Source organism: Oryctolagus cuniculus, chromosome 8 (assembly GCF_051225735.1).
Source record: "Oryctolagus cuniculus isolate XC-2025 breed Fujian yellow rabbit chromosome 8, ASM5122573v1, whole genome shotgun sequence".
Lineage (NCBI taxonomy): Eukaryota > Metazoa > Chordata > Mammalia > Lagomorpha > Leporidae > Oryctolagus > Oryctolagus cuniculus.
In genome coordinates, this window is record NC_142874.1 from 126,613,333 (window position 1) to 126,633,361 (window position 20,029).

General features: G+C 36.5%; 1 protein-coding gene across 7 annotated transcripts in view; it reads right to left on the reverse strand.

Annotated features, from left to right (window-relative positions):
- Positions 1-5,267: 5,267 nt before the first annotated feature.
- Positions 5,268-20,029, reverse strand: part of YTHDC1 (YTH N6-methyladenosine RNA binding protein C1) — a 36,951-nt gene continuing 22,189 nt past the window's right edge. For 2 of the 7 annotated variants that reach the window (XM_051820235.2, XM_051820233.2), the window contains 8 exons: positions 16,100-16,184; positions 14,998-15,164; positions 12,391-12,473; positions 11,154-11,190; positions 11,018-11,057; positions 10,842-10,904; positions 7,910-8,044; positions 5,268-6,267 (listed from right to left, as the gene is read on the reverse strand). In XM_051820235.2, coding sequence (XP_051676195.1) covers positions 6,043-6,267; positions 7,910-8,044; positions 10,842-10,904; positions 11,018-11,057; positions 11,154-11,190; positions 12,391-12,473; positions 14,998-15,164; positions 16,100-16,184 — 835 coding nt within the window. In that variant the 3' untranslated portion in view covers positions 5,268-6,042. Of the gene's footprint in view, positions 6,268-7,857; positions 8,045-10,841; positions 10,905-11,017; positions 11,082-11,153; positions 11,191-12,390; positions 12,474-14,997; positions 15,165-16,099; positions 16,185-20,029 lie in introns of all 7 variants that reach the window. The other 5 variants (XM_089302702.1, XM_089302701.1, XM_051820234.2 and 2 more) reach the window with 3 other exon arrangements.

A 20,029-nucleotide genomic window follows, 5' to 3' on the forward strand; every position in this document is an offset into this window, starting at 1 on the left:
CCGGCCTTGCCACCATCTGGGGAAGTGTACCAGCAGATGGAATTCTCTCTGCCTCTGCCTCTCTGTAACTGCGCTTTTCAAATAAATAAAATAAAATAAAAAAAGCCAAAACAGGGGAAAAATAAATAAACCAGTAAGTCTCTCTACAAATGCCTAAAAATAAATGCAGCAATTCAAGAAACAAGAATAAGACAACATGACACTCCCAAAAGAACCCAACATTTCAATGCTAGAATGTGAGACTGAAGTAACACCAGAAATGGAATTGACAGGATCACTTAGAAGTAATCAGAAGCAAATCCATGAACTAAAGAAATCCGTCAACGACATGAAAGAAAATTTTTCTCATGAAATTGAGATTTTTAAAGAGAAATCAAAATGAAATCTTTGACATGAAGACTTCAATAGAACAAATGAAAAATACAGTGGAAATCCTTCCTTAACAACAGAATCAGTGAGGTAGAAGAAAGTATATTTGAGAAGACAAACTTCAGGAATTTTACAGTCAGGTCAAATTTGAAAACTGAAAGGGGCCTTCAGGGGTTTAGTGAGTAAAGCCACTGCCTGCAGTGCTGGCATCTCATATGCGTGCCAGTTTGAGTCCCAGCTGCTCCACTTCCGATCCAGTTCTCTGCTATGGCCTGGGAAAGCACTGGAAGATGGCCCAAGTCCTTGAGCCCCTGCAAACAAGTGGGAGACTCAGAAGCAGCTTCTGGCTTCAGATCAGTGCTGCTCCAGCCGTTGCAGCCATCTGGGGAGCAAACCAGTGTATGGAAGATGCTCTCTCTGCCTCTGCCTCTCTGTAACTCTGCCTTCAAGTAAATAATCTTTTCAAAAAACTAAAAAAGAAAACTAAAAAACAGTGTTGGCAATCTATGGGATACTATAAAATTACCCAACATACAAGTCTAAGGTGTGGAAGACAATGGGATTAGAAGGCCCTTTAAGTGAAACAGTTATAGAAAACTTCTCTAATTTGGAGAAAGAAAGGGATGTCCAAGTACACAGAACTCCTAACAGACATGACAAGAAAAGATTTTCACCATGAAGTCAAACTCTCCACAGTAAAACATTAAGATTCTAAAATGTGCAGTAGAGAAATGCCAGATTACCTTCAAAGGATCTCTAATTAGACACACAGCTGACTTCTGATTAGAAACCCTACAGGCTAGAAGGGAATGGTGAGATAGAGTCCAATTGTTAATTGAAAAAACCTGTCAACTCAGAATACTACACCCTGCAAAGCTCTCATTTATGAATGATAAACAAAAACCTTCCTAACATACAGAAACTGAATTTGTCACCACTCATCCAACCTTACAAAAGATGCTTAATGATGTGCTACACACAGAAATATGGTCATTATGAAAGAAGGTGAAGGCAGAAAATCTGCCAGTAAAGGTATAGAGAAATCCAAAGTAAACAATAGGAATATTTATGGGAAAACACGGGGGACAAGTTGTTACTTTTAATAGTCACCTTGAACCTAAGTGGCCTCAGCTTTCCAGTTAAAAGGTAGACTGGCTGAACTGGGGTGGGAGGGACCATCTATTTGCTGCTTGTAAGACACACTTCTTAACAACAGATATACACAAACTGAAAGTGAAAGGATGGAAAAAGATACTCCATGCTAACAGAAACCAAATTAAAAAAAAAAAAAAAGCTGGTGTGGCTATCCTAATATCAGAAAAAATAGACTTTAATCAGCAAAAAATGGCTGGGGAAAACAGTAGAAGATGGCCCACCAAGTCCTTGGGCCCCTGCACCCTCATGGGAGACCCAGAGGAAGCTCCTGGCTCCTGGCTCCTGGCTTTGGTGCAGCTCCAGCCACTGCAGCCAACTGGGGAGTGAACCAGCAGATCGAAGACCTCTCTTTTTCTCTGCCTCTCATTATCTCTGTGTAACTCTTTCAAATAAATAAATAAATCTTAAACAAACAGATGTTAATACAAAAATGATAATAGGAGAGGAGGAAGAACGGTGGGAGTGGGGGTACGGGGAAGAATCACTATCACTATGTTCTTATAGCTGTATTTATGAAATGCATGAAGTTTGTAAACCTTAAATAAAAGGTTTCTGGGGGAAAGATAATAAATGAAGTTAAAAAATTTCAAGTATTATACTTTAAAAACAAGTATTTACTTTACCTTTTTTTTTTTTTTTTTTTTAAGATTTATTTGAAAGACAAAGAGGCAGAGACAGAAAGGTCTTCCATCCGCTGGTTCACTCCCCAGTTAGCTGCAATGGCCGGAGCTGTGCTGATCCGAAGCCAGGAGCCAGGAGCTTCCTCCAGGTCTCCCACATGGGTGCAGGGGCCCAAGAACTTGGGCCATCTTCCGCTGCTTTCCCAGGCCATAGCCGAGAGCTGGATTGGAAGTGGAGCAGCCGGGACTCAAACCAGCGCCCATATGGGATGCTTCAGGCCAGGGCTTTAACCCGCTGCACCACAGAACCAGCCCCTGTAATTGTAAAAGAAAAAAAAAGAAACCAGCCATATGGAAAGAGTGTTGAGCTTCCTCAAAGTTAAAAATGGATGCAGGGGCAAGCGCTATGGCATAGTGGGTAAAGCCACTGCCTGCAGGGCTGGCATCCCATATGGGTTCCAGTTCAAGTCCCAGCTGCTCCACTTCCAATCCAGCTCTCTGCTATGGCCTGGAAAAGCAGTAGAAGATGGCCCAAGTCCTTGGGCCCAGGCACACACATGGGAAACCGGAAGAAGATCCTGGCTTCGGATCGGCACAGCTCCAGCCATTGCAGCCAATTGGGGAATGAACAAGTAGATGGAAGACCTCTCTCTCTCTGCCTCTCCTTCTGTGTGACTCTTTCAAATAAATTTTAAAAAATAAATAAAAATGGATGCATTTTAGTGCAGCAGGATAATCCATTGCTTGTAGTGTCAGCATCTCATACTGGAGTGCTTGTTTTTAGAGTCCCTGCTGCTCTGTTTCTGACCCAGTAACCCTGGGAAACAATCAGATGATGGCCTAAAGTACCTGGGCCCCTTCTACCCATTTGTGAGACCACGATGTAATTCCTGGCTCTTTGCTTCCAACTGGCCCAGCCCCAGGTTTTGAGATCATTTGCAGAGTACACCAGAAGATGAAAATAGTCTCTTTCTCTCAACCTTTCAAATAAATCTTTTAAAAAAATTAAAAAAAAAAAATAGACCTACAAAATGATGCAAGCCGACTGAGTATCCAAGGAAATGGCATCAAAGTCAGATATTTACATTCCCATGTTTACCTCAGCACTGTTCACAACAGCCAAGATCATGCATAAACCTGTGTGACATCAACAAATGAATGGATAAAGAAAATGAAATATATGCAAAGGACATTCAGCCATAAAAAATAAGAAAATCCTGTCATTTGCAATAAAATGGATGACCCTAAAAGACATATGAAATAGGCACAGAAAGACAAGTATCATGTGAACTTTTCTATGGCTAGAACTTAAAACGTTGATTTCATAAAGGTAAGAATAGCATGATAGTGACCAGAAGCTAGAGTGGTTAAATTACATGAGAGGGCCAGTTAGAAAATGTTCATCAAAGGATATAAAATTACCATTAGGTAACAGGAATATGTTCAAGAGATCTATTGTATATCATGGTGAAAATTAATGACCACTTGTATTTAGAATAATGCCTGATACTTAATAAGAGCTCAATACATTTTAGCATCTCAGATTAACCCAACACAAAGTTCCTTAATATTCAAAATACAGAGCAAAACACCTACCCGGATAGTCACTTAGAAAAATCTGAAGCTAATGTTAACATTTGAAAATCAGTAAAATTTAAAAACACACATAAGCATTTATCAATTTCTATTCTGCATTTTTCAAAAGCAATGAGGTAGTTTCTTGGAAAGACTAAATTAGATCAACATCATCACAGTATAAGCATCGAAGTGCCTGTTGCATATTAAGTGCTAATTATGATTTGTAACTCATTACAATTATTTCAGCAAAATTAGCATTACCGACCAGTTTTGCATAGTTGGTTATCTTAAAAATATCTTTTCTGATGATTCTTCTAAACTCTTTAGCAATCAAGAATTTGGAAAAAAAAAAAAAACCACACTGACATTAAATTTTCTAACTTACTGAAAAATATAAAATGTCATGGAAATGACTCACCTATATCACCTACTGGTTTAATTAAAAGTTAATGCCAAAGACAGAACCTAGATTTCCTAAAACAAAGTCAACCCTCTTTCCTCTGTACCACAATGCACAGAATTAGAATAATTTTTCTTAAGCTTTATTTTTGTGACAGGTAAACAAACGTTATTGAGAATGGCTGGGAAAATATTCTAAATTCTATACAAATACACACATAGTAATATTAGTTTTAAGTATCCCTCAAGAGTGAACCTCCTGTGGTACAGGTCAAATATAAGCCTGTTCCCTGGGATTTGACAAATATGTAAGTGTCTTAAATACGACACTGTATGAAAAACAATAGCAGCCAAAAAAGCAAATGTCTTTTAATGTTTATTGAACTTCATGAAGGCTAAAATTCAAGGTATAATTCAAAAAAAGTGAAACACACAAAAATTCTGATGAACTTTTCTTGTGTTGCTGTATTTGTTATAACTTAGTTACTATTAGGAGGGACTGAATTAACTTAAAATATGGAACCACAGTGGCTAGTGTCATGGCATAGCAGGTAAAGCCATGGCCAGCAATGCTGGCATCCCATATGGACACCAGATTGTGTCCCAGCTGCTCCACTTCTGACCTAGCTCCCTGCTGATGGCCTGGGAAAAGCAGCCAAGTTCAGCTCAAGTGCTCTGGCCCCTGCCACACACATGGGAAAGCAGCCCTGGCCATTGTAGCCATCTAGCTGATGAACCACAGTATGCGAGAGCTCTCTCTCTTTCAAATAAAGAACTAAATCTTTTTAAAAATATGTGTAAGTATAAAAGGTTTAGATTGCAGAAAGCCCATTTAAGAATTAAAATAGAAAACATCTACAGAGTACTTCACAGAAGACAATGGATGAAAACTTAAAATGCAGGCATCTGGGGAATAAACCAGAGGATAGATGATCTATGTCTGTTGCTCTTTTGCTCTACTTTTAAATTAAAAACATTTAAAAATTTTTTAAAAACACAGAAATGTTTTCATATATAATTGGCTTAGACTACTCAGTTCTGTTGAGTTTCTAAAATTCTTATACAAAAAGCAACCTTTTATGTTCACTAATCAATCCATAAGATAATCTTTAAGAAATTTTGCAATCAGACAAGAAATACAACAGATAGGTGTCAATCTTTACCAATTTATTTTATACAAAACAGTAGCAATGTAGAATATGGGAATTATCTTCCGCTGCCACACACGCAAGTTGTGAACATTCCAAGCCAATGTATACAGTTTAGAGGGGAAGGCTATAATGGCATCAACCATGCTACTGAACATAGGATTTTTTTTATTTAAAAAGATTAAAAATTAGATAGCAATGTCTTCTTAATATTGCTCTCATCATTGAAGACTGAAAAAAAAAAAAAAAGTGACTTTATAAGTTTAAAAAAAAAAAGGAGGGAAAGGGAGAAACCAAGAGGCTGCTACAACACTGCCATATAGTCAAACCATCATACTTCTATATTTGCATACTTGATAGCAGCATTATTTTTTCTGAACCATGTGCAACTACATGTAGAAACAGATCAAAGCAAAATATCATGGCAGTTATGAATCAAGATCCAAAAGAAAGAAAACAAAAATAATAACTCTAGGATGAACACACCGTAAGATGAACATTTATGGAGAATGAATCAATATCTACATCCTTGGACTGTTCTTCTGCCCCAATAAAAGTGTCAATTCAACTGTCAACTGTGCATTTTTGGCGATTGTTGAGAGTTTCCAGTTCTTATTATACTGCATGCTTGGAACAAAGGGGTCATAATAAATCCTTCTACACAATGAACTTTTAAGTAGACAGCTGAAAATAAAATTTACTACTTGTAAACACACACAAAAAAAAATACAAGTTTTTTTTATCTTCAAACAATCAGTGCTTTCAAAAGCACATTATCTTCGATATCGACCTCTCTCCCCTCGGTCTCTGTCCCGGTCACACAATCGCTCTCTTTCTCTTTCTCTATCACGGCCTCTATCTCTCTCTCTGTCTCTTCTGTTATCTCTAGGGCGATCTCGCTCTCGCTCCCGATCTCTTTCATGGGGTCTACTTCTCCGGCCACTGACAACAGCTTGTGTGCGACGAAGGAAATCATCCACCCTCATATCATAATCATGCTAGAAAAGGGAAGAAACAGGTTAGGCATATCAGAAATCTGAATGGAATTTATGAGTTCCTATATTATGACTGGTATAGAGGAAGAATTTAGAGAAATGCAATAATGAACTAATTCACACAATGTAATTTTGACAGAAAGAGAAGAATAGACATCTCCAGCAAGTCACTCAAATCTATTCCACTTTAATGACTTTATGTATCTGCTTTAGTAAGACTTGGGCTAATGCAGTCACCTAGTCGTAAGCATCAAGCGTTATGTTTACATGCTGCCTAAATTTTCCCTCTTGAATCCTACAAATTCATCAAAACAAATTCTGCCCTCTTAAGGTGAAATTGCTAAGTCTTATACTCTAAATTTTCTTTCAAACTAAATAGCTGTTACTAAAAATTTAGGGAATTTTAAGAAAATATGTACTGTTTCACACAAGATGAGTATCAAAATGAGGCACAAGGGCAAACTGTGGCTACCTGTAAGCCTGGCTCCATCCCAGTTTAAGGATTCTATCATATCTCTCAGCTTACTTTTACTTACTGATTTTGGTCCCCTTTCAAAAGTCAGCTTAAATGTAGCGAACACACAGTTCAAAAACACCATTCTACACTACCTTTCATAATAATGAATAAGTGAAAGATATAAACCATACGAAACATTGTCATGTACAAGTCCATGAAACAGAACTTGTTGAAAGTACAAACATACTTCAATAAAGGAATCTTAGAAAGACTTCCTATTTTAAAAATCATGATCATTTATTTTAAGCATGCTTTAAGTCAACCCAACTCAACTAGTCAGTCAAGATTTCATCATATACAGGCTGTGTATTTCTTTCTTGTGTGACTAACTTGGGAAAAAAAGCACTAAAATCTATTAATTAGTCATAATTACTTTTTCTAAGATCAGAAATACTCTCAGAAAAAACTGAACACTTTTTAATGAACAAAAAATCAAATATCTCAGACTATTATCTTTCACACATCCCATTTTGAAGTGACCCAAAAGGCTTTCAGATCAATTAAGTAATTTGTGTGAACCAATTACTAAGATAGTTATTCTTTTTCATTTTCTAACATCTGCTTGTTGCTTACTAGCATTACCATAGCTAAAAGAGCTAAGAGACAAGTGATAATTTTTTTAGTTCCTAGTTTCAAAAAAATTGGGTAGAAATCTATTACAAAATGAGTTTAGAAAAATCTGTTGATATACTCTTTATCTATTAATAGGACTTAATAACTAACAATATATACCATCTATCCTAGAAAATTTGAGGCAGTTAAAATATACAAAAAGCTTAAAAACACCTATTGCAATACTAATTACGTAAGTATCATTTAGATCCTAGTACAGAAAGAAAAATACCTTAGGTATAACCTATCTAGGACATGACAGTTATACTTGTCTGCGTAGGAGTTGCCTCAACTTAAATAATTTGTGACTTGAGTGGTAGAAGGATCATAGTCTGTCTAAATAATCCAAACATGTAGGACCAAGATTTTTAATAAAAACAAGTTTTGAAACTCCAAAAGACTTCAGTAAGAATACAAAATGGTCCATCATTCAACATAAGCCGGTATCCCCATATTTAAATTACCTACAAGAATTCTAAGTGGTTCCCTCACACCTTTGCCTTCATGTGCACTTACTACTCGTTTATCTCTGTATCTTGCTTCATGTGGTACTGGATGATGTCCTGAATAAGGTGGATGAGCTTGAGGAGGTGGAGCATGGTGTTGATAGTAAGGATGATGTGGAGGTTGTTCCATTCCTGGATAAGGGGGCTATTAAAAAAAAAAAAAAGCTATTCTTAGAATCTCTCCCATCAAAACCACCAATCCCAAACAAATAATGTAATATGTACTAGCTACTTATTTTGATGACAGTAAAGTTTTTCAAAAACTTATCCATATTTGTTGAAAACGGAATGCAAGTAATAAACTACATACATTCTAAATACTTTTACTTTTCTTCTCCTACCATTTAATTAACAGAAATGGCAAATAAATAGTACTTACTATGAGCCAGGCACTGAACTAATTATACACAATATCTCATAAAATTCTCAGAGGAACCCCATGAGTTAAATAGCATTTCTAGTTTACAGAAGGAAAACTAAGACATCAAGCAGGTAACCTGGGGCCAGTGCTGTGGCACAGTGGATAAAGGTCGTCACCTGCAGTGCCAGCATCCCATATGGGCGCCGGATCGAGTCCCAGCTGCTCCACTTCCTATCCTGCTCTCTGCTATGGCCTGGGAAAGCAGTAGAAGATGGCCCTGCACCCATGTGGGAGACCTGGAAGACGCTCCTGGCTCCTGACTCAGCCGTTGTGGCCAAAGGGGAGTGAACCAGCAGATGGAAGACCTCTCTCTCTGTCTCTCTGGCTCTCCTTCCTTCTCTGTGTAACTCTGCCTTCCAAATAAATAAATAAATCTTAAAAAAAAAAAAAAAGGTAACCTGTTCACAGTCACAATGCTAGCAAAGGGGATACAATATTGGTCATTTGGTTCTAAAATTAGGGATGTGCTTAACCACTATGCCAAAATCTACCCCAAAAGTCCAGGAGCTAAATGACTTTTTCAATGCCAATTTAAGGGCAAATTAAGGTTACTTTCATACTATTATAATCATACACTAAATATTTCAATTTGTAAAAACTTGCAAAGAATCTAAAGGAAGAAATCTTATAATTCAACTGCCTGTGTAGAGTGCTATAAGACCATATATATGGTAAATGAAACAAATGTCATAGGAAGAGGTCAGATAACAGCACTGTTTTCAAAGCTTTCTTTTATTTATTTGAAAGGCAGAGTGACACAGAAAGTGGGAAAGACAGGGAAACAGGAAAGAAGATCTTCCACCCACTGGTTTAATCCCCAGGTGGCCAACACACACATCAGGGATAGAGCCCAAAATTCACTGGGTCTCCCATGTGGGTGGCAGAGGCCCAAGTACTTAAGGCATCCTCTGCTGCTTTCCCAGGTGCATTAGCAGAGAGTTGGACTGGAAGCAGACACAGGGACGCAAACGAGCACTCCAATATGGGATGCCGGCATTGCAAACTCAGTGTAGCCCACTGTGCCACAACACCAGCCACAATGGATAGCATTTAAAATAAAAAGATAATAAGGTAAGAAACAGTAAGACTACTAAAGTTACTAAATTCTTATTTATTGTCAATTAATGTTTTAACTACTCTAAATATCTTAATATATTCTAAGAATATCCAATTTTCTTAAGGGAACTAATTAAAAATCAGGAACTGGGACTTTTTTTGGGAAAGATTTGAAAAAGCAAAAGGAGAAGGAGGGAGGCTGGGGGTGGGGGACAGGGACAGAGAGAGATAGAGAGATTGACTGATCGATCATCTATCCCCTGGTTCAATCCCCAATTTCTTACAATAGCCAGACATAGAACAGGCCAGGCCAAAATCAGAAATGTAGGTGGTAGGGACCAAAGTACTTGGGTCTCCCATGTAGGTGGGTAGGTACCCAAGTACTTGGTCAATTATCCATTGCCTCCAAGGCACATTAGCAAGAAGCAGGATGAGAAGCATGGAATAACAAGGACTTGAACCAGCAACCCCAACAAGGGATGCAGGTGTCCTGCGCCACAATGCTTACTCATATTGGGGCTTATTTAATTTTATTTTATATAGATTACTATTGTTAACAAGCCCTATGCTATAACTGCCACGTGGTCTGTGGATTTATCTTTTCTTTCTTTCTTTTTTTTTTTTTTGACAGGCAGAGTGTGCAGTGAGAGAAAGAGAAAGTTCTTCCTTTTGCCGTTGGTTCACCCTCCAATGGCCGCCGCCCGGCGCGCTGTGGCCGGTGCATCCCGCTGATCCGAAGCCAGGAGCCAGGTGCTTCTCCTGGTCTCCCATGCGGGTGCAGGGCCCAAGTACTTGGGCCATCCTCCACTGCACTCCCGGGCCATAGCAGAGAGCTGGCCTGGAAGAGGGGCAACGGGGACAGAATCCGGTGCCCCAACCAGGACTAGAACCCGGTGTGCCGGCACCACAGGCGGAGGATTAGCCTATTAAGCCACGGCGCCCGCCTGTGGATTTATCTTAACAACCTTATGAGACTGACAGACTCCATTAAATTGTAAGCTACGTGAGGACGATGTAATATCCACTTCATTAACCACTTATAATATACAGAACAAGCACAGTGCCTTGCACACAGTTAAGTATTCAATGTCTGATAAGCCAAACAATGAACAAAGACTCACTGAATTTTACAGATGAAAAAAACTAAAGAGATGCATTATAAAATCACTTGTCCAAGGTCGGAGAGTTGGGGAAAGAGAAGGGAATGCTTTTAAGCCCCAAGACAGAGCTTGTACCAACTATTACCATAATACACCACTGTATTTCCCCATCAGGCAGCAGATACTATTAACATAAATCAACTTACTCATTAGTCTTTGGATTTCAAAACAGTATGTAATCACTTATCATCCAAAATTTGTATTTTCAGTCTAATGACTAACTGCCACAATATTCTAAGTGAGCACTGAAATTATTAAGAACTGCATATGAAGTTAATAACGTGTAAAAAAAGTAGAATACAAACCATTCCTTGCCAAGGTGGTGGTGGTCCCATGTTATGAAATTCCCTCACATAATCATTGTAGGACTAAAATGAAAGATGACAATGTCAACAACAAATAAAAATCATCCCAGAAATAAAAGCAAAGCAGACCCTGATTTAATTTAATCTGTATGAAATACGTAAAATGTAATGCTTACCCCATTTAAAAACACATCTCGACGAACTCCTGAAAATCGTCTGTTGGGAATAAGATTTGTGAAACTAAATTCAGGTAATTCATATACTAGTTCCAAGAATGTAATTCAAAGCTAAGCAAGAGTGAACCCAACTTACCTGTCTACTTCCTGGTATCGTGGATCCTTTAAATACCCTGTTCAAACATCAAGCATTTTAGTAAATCAAATTTATATTTCTTTATTACGGCATTACAATTAAACCTTCCTTACCACACATTTCAATTCTTTCCATGAAATATGACTCTAAGTGATGTTATTATTCCATTTTCAAATTTTCTTCTCAGATTACATGATAATCTAGAAGTAACTAAATAACTTAATGATATTACTTCTAAGGAAGTTTTCTTATGTATCTTGTAAGTTCACGGCCCAAATCTAGAAAATTTCTTCATTCAGCATGATGGGGAAGGTAAGGGCAGAGGTACTACTTTGAAGACACTGTAAAAGAACTTCCTTAAAACAAATGTTTGCTTTCAACCTATGGTATATAGAAGGCCTTGCTAAGTAAGCCATAAATAAGCAGGGAAAAAAAAATTGCAAAAGTTGCAAAAATGAAGACAAATACATTGAGTATCAAAGAACGTTGGCATTAAGAGAAATATTCTTCCCCCTGCTTCTATTAGAAGCACCCAACAAATCAAAATGCAAAAACATCTGCGTGGTCATGTTACTGAGGAGAAATGATTTCCATCATCTGCAAGAAAATCTTCCATTTTGGAAAAGAATGAGAATTCTTATGTCACTTATTATACAACAGTTTTAGGACGCTCAGTAACACCAATTATAAATTGTGTCGTTTCATAAATGTAACCCTGTATTCTAAATATGGCATCATTTCTCGAATATGGTTTACCTTTTAAGTTCCATAATTTAAAAAGTACATTTAGATTACAAACCAAGTACCTCCCATTCCTCTCCAAAAACAAGAAATCAAAGCTTTTTATTAAAAAAAAACATAATTTCATTTCTAGTTAAGGTTAAATATTTACCACAGAAAACAATAGTATCACAAACGTAATAACGTAAAAGATCTTCATTTTCCCTAATTTTAATACATGTGCAAGTTTCCATTTTTGCAAAATTAGCAATTTCATGTAATTAATAGGTTATGATGAATCACACTGAATAAGACTGAACCTTAACGTGTTAGATGAAGAATTTCTAAAGAGAACTATTAATTATTTTCTAAGGTTTAAGTAATCCTGTCCTAAACTTTTCTCTTTTAATACTATAAGTTTTTCACTGAAGGGTTTTTTGTTTTGTTTTTTTTGCTTTTTGCTTTTTTTTTTTTAACAAGTTTAAGTCAAATATCTGCAGGATGATAAAATATTAACCTGGTCTCTGGTGAAACTCAGGGGGATAGTCAATCCTTGGTTTCTTTCTGCTGTTATGAATATCATAATCTTCTGGTCGACGCCTACACAAATTAGACACATTAAAAATTAAACCAAAAACTGCTAGGAGAACAAACAGTAAACAAGAGTTTTTGACAGAAGTAAGAACAAAGAATAAACCATTATTTCCTTTACATTAACATCTCAATTCTTGAGAAATTATCTCAACATTCCTAAATTGATTCCTCAAATTAATTCCTATAAACCAAACCTTAAAAGTATCACAATAAGTAGATATTCTCTGTAATCTCATGCTATGATAAGACAACTGTAAAGAGTAATCTGATCAAAACATGTAAATAAACACTTTAGTGGTCTGAACAAAAGTAATTAAGTGACCAAAACCCTAATGTAAATGTTCAGTATAACAATTGAAACATTTTCCCAAACAAAGTCTCCATTCAGGTGAAAATGGGAAGGAAGGGAGTCCTACCATAATTATACAAAAAGTAGCTAAAATCTGTATGTTTAAACTTATTATTAATGTCATCTTAAGTCTGAACAAAATTTCTTAAAAATATTATTCTCTGCACAAAATTTTTACTTTTTACAAAATCATACAGAAAATTTAACACTTATTAAAAGTGACTTTACAGGCAAATTTTTAAAACCTTAACTTTGAAAAACTAATTTTTTAATCTCTTAATTACACTTATTCTTTCTATATTAAATAACATGTAGAAAGTGAGGAAATTTTTTTTCCAGAGACAATGTCTTATAATAAATTTGGCTTTTATAAACTGGCAAGTAATGGGTCAGAGTTCTAACAAAGTTCATAAAACTAATTTCAAGTGCACTCTTTATAAGGTGAAATTTTACTATGTACAGCAGGCTGCTTTTTACTACCTTCCATAAATATTGATGGTTTTGTAACACATCATAAATACACTTCAATTGCTTAGCATTTAATAAAGAGCTAAACAAAATTAAAAAAAAGTATCTCTTTTTATCCTTTAAGTCAAATAACTGTTATACCCTAGCATCACTAACTTTCCAGGTGTTTTTCTGAATACTGTTTTCATTAACTTTTCCAACACAAATTCACTTAATCTGCAAAGTTAAGTGCAATAAACCCAACCCCCCCAACAGAATTAAAAACAATTGCATCTACAATAAATAATACTAAGAAAATTAAAAGCTGGTTTAAAAAATAAAACATACCGCTTTCCTGTAGTTTGGGGAGTGCATTTACGACCGGTATAAAACATGATAGTAACAGTTCATATAGTAGTCCAACTACTGACTTTAAGCTGTAAGCCACATACATAAATGGAGGCCCTGGCAGGCTTGAGAGAAGGTGTAGTGGTGTTATAAGTATAGTTTGCAGTCCATTGCAAAACTGAGGTAAAAACTTCACTTGCATATACTGTATTTTGCACTGGAAACCTCTTAGCTTAAAACTTCAAAAGACATCTTGGTGCTCAGTCCTTTTAGGCCAGAAATAAGGGGGCTCTGCCAGGTTTCCTCCTACCTACTCGATAGTGTCCTTTTTTAAGCTCAAAGAAATGGGGACTCTTGTTGGAATATCTGTACCTACCACAGGATGTTTCCACCAAAAGGAAACTTAACCAAAGGTTTCATCCCATCAACCACATATCCAATAGTCTTTAGTAGAATATTTTAGATATAGCTGTACGCAAATCTATACAGGGGAAGGTGTTGGGTAGAAGGGCTTTTATCAGTCCTTTGCAAAGACTTCTCCAATTCTGCAACAAGTTAAACCCCCTTTTCCTGGAAAATGCTGTTTAGTTCATAAAGTAGTGATCAATAACCATGGCGATCCTCTAAAAAACACTTTTAAGTCCACAGGTACTGCCAGCATCTGGAAAAGTTGTAAACAGACACAGCAACAGCCCTTCTTTTCGGTTTGTTGCCGGGTCTCCCAGGGCCACTTGATCCCCTTTGGAAAGAACCTATTGTTTTCAGAAGCTCAGGAAGATGTATGAATTCACTGGGTACATGTTAGAGCATATCTGGCAATGGGGTTAACACATCACGGTGATAAAATTTCAAACAGTCCCAATAATGCTCCTCTTGAGTATCAGAATAACTTAAAATATTTATCCTCTAAATGAGGCGTCATCTTCTGAAAAAATATTAGTGATCCTTTATATAAGTCCCATATCTGATAAGGCTTATCCAGAGACACACCTGAAAGAAAAGGCTTTTTACAAAATATTAACAATTTTTGCAAATAAAGACTTGACCTTCTTTTCCTTCTTTCTATCCTGTTCTTAGGAACAAATGCCTACCTCATTTCAATAGCATACTGTAATTATCAGAGTATTATCTAATCTAAACTGGCTATCATCCTTTGGCAAATAATTTTTTCTGCATAAGGAAAGATCCCCATTTTCATCTTGAAAAATGACTGAGACCAAGGTGACCATGTGAAATCCTCAATGAAGCCACAAACTAGTCCATGCAGCTTGATTTGAGGATTTTCTCTTTCTTCTTTACCGCAGAACAAACTTTTGACGAATCACATTCCTCCATCATGTTATTCTGATACATGTGCCTATTATCAGTCCAAAGAACGTTTCTAACCTTCCCACATCCCGGACTGGTTCTCGACGGGATGGACGTCCTCTTGATCTGGGCTGAGAATGCATTCTTCTCTTGTGACGCATTTTATGAATGACCTGATACAAGTCAATACTTTCATCAGGGGGAAATAGAAGACAAAGCTGGGTTCCACATTCAAGTTCAATTTCCTAGAATAGGAAAGCAGCAGTTTACAAGACAAAACCAGGAGAACCTTTTAAAAGATTTGTATTTTCCTGATGTATAGAACAAAAACTGACTCGGAGGCTTCCTTCCCATAGCTGATCACATGGGATTCCAATAAACTTCCTTTCACATAAACAAAAGTGCTTTGTGCATTTGTATAACAGGCAAAAACCAAAAGCATAAAATCTCCAAAGCTAAATAAGACAATAAGTCTCTGAAAACAAGTGAATATTTCTTTGTACAAAGTACAAAAATAACCAGGACAAAGTCATCCATCCTAAAACAATGTAGAAAAAATACATGTTAACATGTGTATTAACAACTTTGATAATAAGAATTCCTAAATGCAATGAAATATATTAGAGTAATTATAAAGGCTCACTAACCTATGGGCTTTGAAAAATGAAATCTTATTCTCAATCCCCAGTATTTTCTCTCATGAGCAATGAAAACACCATACCATAACTTCTGGTTCCAAACTACAAGTAGGAATTATGAGGGTTACCAGTTGGGGCTCATTTTAAACCACACTACACAATTTCAACTTCATTTGCAGATTTGATGTCAGGTTTCTTTCCATTCTGATAAGTTCAGCAAAAAGTTTAAATGGCAATTCTAAAATGTATTATACAAAGCGCAAAATTTGTTAGCGACACCATAATGAAAACCATTTAAAATCACGTCACCTCTTTTTCTCCTTCAATTGTATTAACGAAAGGAATATATAGTCTACTTATATTCAACATTAATCAAAGTCTTGTCCGTCAAAACTCACAGTAATCATGAACACTAAATAAGAATTTTCCCCTCCATCTTTCCTATGAATTCTATCAAAAATTTATTATAAAATGTCCTTAATAAAGATCTCAAAAAGGGTGGTGAAATAATGTATTTTTTTAAAGAATCAATAAAAACAAACCTGTCCATCACGTCCAATTTTTACTGGCTTATGTTCATTCCAAGGATTCGTGAGATGAGCCGACTTAGTGAAAGGTAATTCACGTCTAAAAGAAAGTAGCATAGATTACATTCTTTTGCAAAAACCTTTCTAAAAGATAGCAAATTCCTAACTTGACATTTAATGTGACTAACATTAAACACTCCCTTACCACTGGTAGAGCACAGTCCCTACAGAGAGAGATCTTTCAGGGACTAGCTCTTTCCGCTTTCTCCAAAATTCTCAACAAAAGCTAACACTGGTTTTCTTCAACTTACTACAGGGTTACATCCCAATAAACTCATAAAAATTATCTTAAGTTGAAATGCATTTAATATATCTAACCAGGGCACAGCAATACACTATGAAGTCTTCCTTATTTACCCTGGTAAGCACATGGCTCACTGAAGCTGCCACTACTAAGAGACAGGGCACTTTTCTGCATATCATTAGCTCAGGAAAAGATCAAAACTCAAAGTTTATGGTTTCTATTGAATGTGAATCACTTTCACATTCTTCAAGTCAAGCCAGGGACCACCTATCTGGACAGCATTTAAGAGCATGGGCTAGAGAACCAAGACAATCTTGAGTTTGTATTTCAGCTCTCTCTAGCAACCTCTCTGAACCTGATTACAAACAAGGTTATTACCATCTACATTTCAGTTACTTTACAACAGTACTTCACAAGCGAAATAATGTACTTGGTTCTGCTTCTGTGTACTCAAAAAAATGTACTTATTAACTGACCACCAAGAAGCTCCACCCTAATCAGACTATTAACACGAAATGAAAATAGAAGAATTCCCCATCCTTAGTTCAAGGCTGCTTTCCTAGATTCATATCTTCTCCCCTACTCAGTGAGGCACATTCTCTACCACTCATGGAATGGCTCCAAGTTGTACAAAGACTCATAAATATAAATTATGTCCGCTACTAAAATTCAATAAGGCACTAAAAACCTGGCTCTAGGAACTCTTGAGCTATAGGGCAAAACAGTCTTACCAAGCTTAAAAAAGATATTCTGTGTTTTAATAGTTCTTTATCAACCTAACACAATACTGAAACACAAAGATGGCAGGTAATAAACAGCTCTTAGGTAGGTAGGAATACTAAAAAATTAATAGCATTGGGTAAGATTTTATCTTATGCAAAGCAAATAATGACAAATTAAAGAAATGCTTTAAAGAACTTTTCACTGTACCTACAACTAAAACTGTTCAGCTAAAGGATACACAAAAATGAGAGGCATATAGCTTGTATTCCCACTTTTACAGCTTTTAGTCGAAAGTGAATGAAGCAGCACATATAATTATTTAGTAAGACAATGGGTACTATGTGCATAATATAGAAATTTTGCTTTATTTTTAATAAGGGTGGTCACATATATTTTGAGAAAAAAGAAATTTGTGAAAATATGTTTCAGGAAATAAATGCCAAATGAGTTAAGCCTGAAAAAATCACGAGTAAAATTTTATGTAGAGGCAAAGCATGATAGCAAGAGAAGGGAGTGCACAAAGGCATAATGAAGGAAAAATATAATTAACTAGGTTTTATAGCAAGTTATATAACCTTACAAATGAATTCTGAATGTTCAAATTTTATATAACTTTGTATTAACTTCAGACAACTTCTGATATCTACAGAAGTACAGTAGAGTTACACTGACAACGTGGCAAGCTCTGTGGCATCCATGCTGGGGATACGTATGCATGCCAAGATCCAAAATGGGATAGTGAGTAATGGAATGTAAATCCCCTCTAGATACGGTAAAAAGCTTAGTTTCTCAGTCTAATATACATCTCACTTCATACATTCAGAGTAATACAAAAACAATTCCCCCCCCCTTTCATTCTGTCAGAGGTAGAGACTATCAAAAGCTTAGAATATGCAGTGCTCTAGTTATTTCCTTACACTTTGTCCAGTATTTTTAAGATTTTTCCTTCTAAACTGCCAGTTTAACAAGAAAGGAATAAATAAAAGCTTTCTTCAGCCACCAAAAATACAAGAGGGTTACAGATTATTACTGAATGGAGTAAACACTATAATCTAAATATTAGCAACACAATGCCTAAGATCCAAACTAAAGGTATATGTGCCAAGTGAAATACATCATTTTGGGCTGAGATTCTTTGTTGGCATTTGCTCTAACTAGATGCAAGAGACACCTGCTCACTGAAAACAGTCTTAGCCAGGACACATCAGAGAGAGCTGTGAAACCATGGGCAAAACAATACTCAGCATTGCAGGGTATAAGGTCCATGCATCATTCTTACTTTATCCTTTCTTCTCAGGACCACAATTACAGAACAAGTATCCTGTCACCTTTTGAGCAAATGGATTATGAATAAATCTACAGATAGAATTAACTTTTATGTGAATGCTCTGGGGAATGCTGGAGGGACACTGACCTAAAGCTGCTCTGCAAGGTGGACAAACTGAACAAAAGAACATAAAATCAGGTGCCAACAAAGTACCTGACCCATCAAAGATTCACCAAGTTCGGGGTGGGTCTTCGCACTCTGCACTTAATCAGACGTCACTGATGCAAGTGATCCAGTGACCACACTGAAAGAAACTTATGTCTAGTTATTAAATACAAAGGATGAGTAAATCAGTCTAGTAACTACCAAATGTGACAAATATTAATAGTACTTAATTGGAACACACTGGATTCATGTCCAAGTTCCACTTAGGATTCAGGTTTCCTGCTAATGCAGACCATAGGAGGCAACAAGTGCAGGCTCCACACTTGGGACCCTAGCTACATACATGGAACAACTGGAGACTGAGTCTAGGATCCTTGGTTGGGATCCTGATGCAGGCCCAGCTCCAGCTATTACAAGCATTTGGAGAGTGAACCAGAAGATGGAAGATCTCTATCTCTGTCTGCCTTTCAAATAAATGAGATAAATAAAAACTTGGAACAAACTCAGGGAGTGCAAGGGATTTATCAAAGATAATAATAGTTTAATAAATATCACAAGGCTTACAGAACTATCAAGTAGTATAAAATTACGAATAGTATTTCCAAGTATTTTAAAAATGTTTAGTTGGTTCTTTTTTAAAATTTAAAGATATTATTTCTAAGAAACGTTAAAACTTACTTTAAAACAATAAAAGCACTTAGGGTCAGCGCTGAGGTACAGTGGGTTAAGCCACAACCTGTAAAGTCAGCACCCCATAGAGTTCCATTTGGAGTTCTGACTACTCCACTTCTGATCCAATCCACTGCAAATGCACCTAGAAATTAGCAGAAGATGGCCTAAGTGCTTGGGCCCTGCCACTCACGTGGGAAACCCAGACAGAGTTCCTGGCTCCTGACTTCAGCCTGGCCCAGCCCAGACCTTGTGGCCATCTGGGAAGCAAATCAGTGGATGAAATGGAACATCAATCTTTGTCTGTAACTGCCTCTCTAGTGAATAAAGAAATCTTTTTTTTTTTATGTTTATATTGACTTTATTTCCTTTTTTTTTAACTTTTATTTAATGAATATAAATTTCCAAAGTACAGCTTATGGATTACAATGGCTTCCCCTCCATAACATCTCTCCCACCCGCATCCCTCCCCTTTCCCACTCCCTCTCCCCTTCCATTCACATGAGGATTCATTTTCGATTCTCTTTATATACAGAAGATCAGTTCAGCATACATTATGTAAAGATTTCAACAGTTAGCGCCCACACAAACATAAAGTGAAAAATAATAGATGAGTTTTTAAATGATGATGAAATCAGATCAGACCTATTGTCATGTTTAATTCCAGCGAGAGTCAAGTTGGGAGTTGATAATTTCTTTCTTTCTTTTTTTTTTTTTTTTTTTACAGAAGATCAGTTTGGTATACATTAAGTAAACAGTTTGCACCCCCATAGAAACACAAAGTGAAATATACTGTTTGAGTACTCATTATAGCATT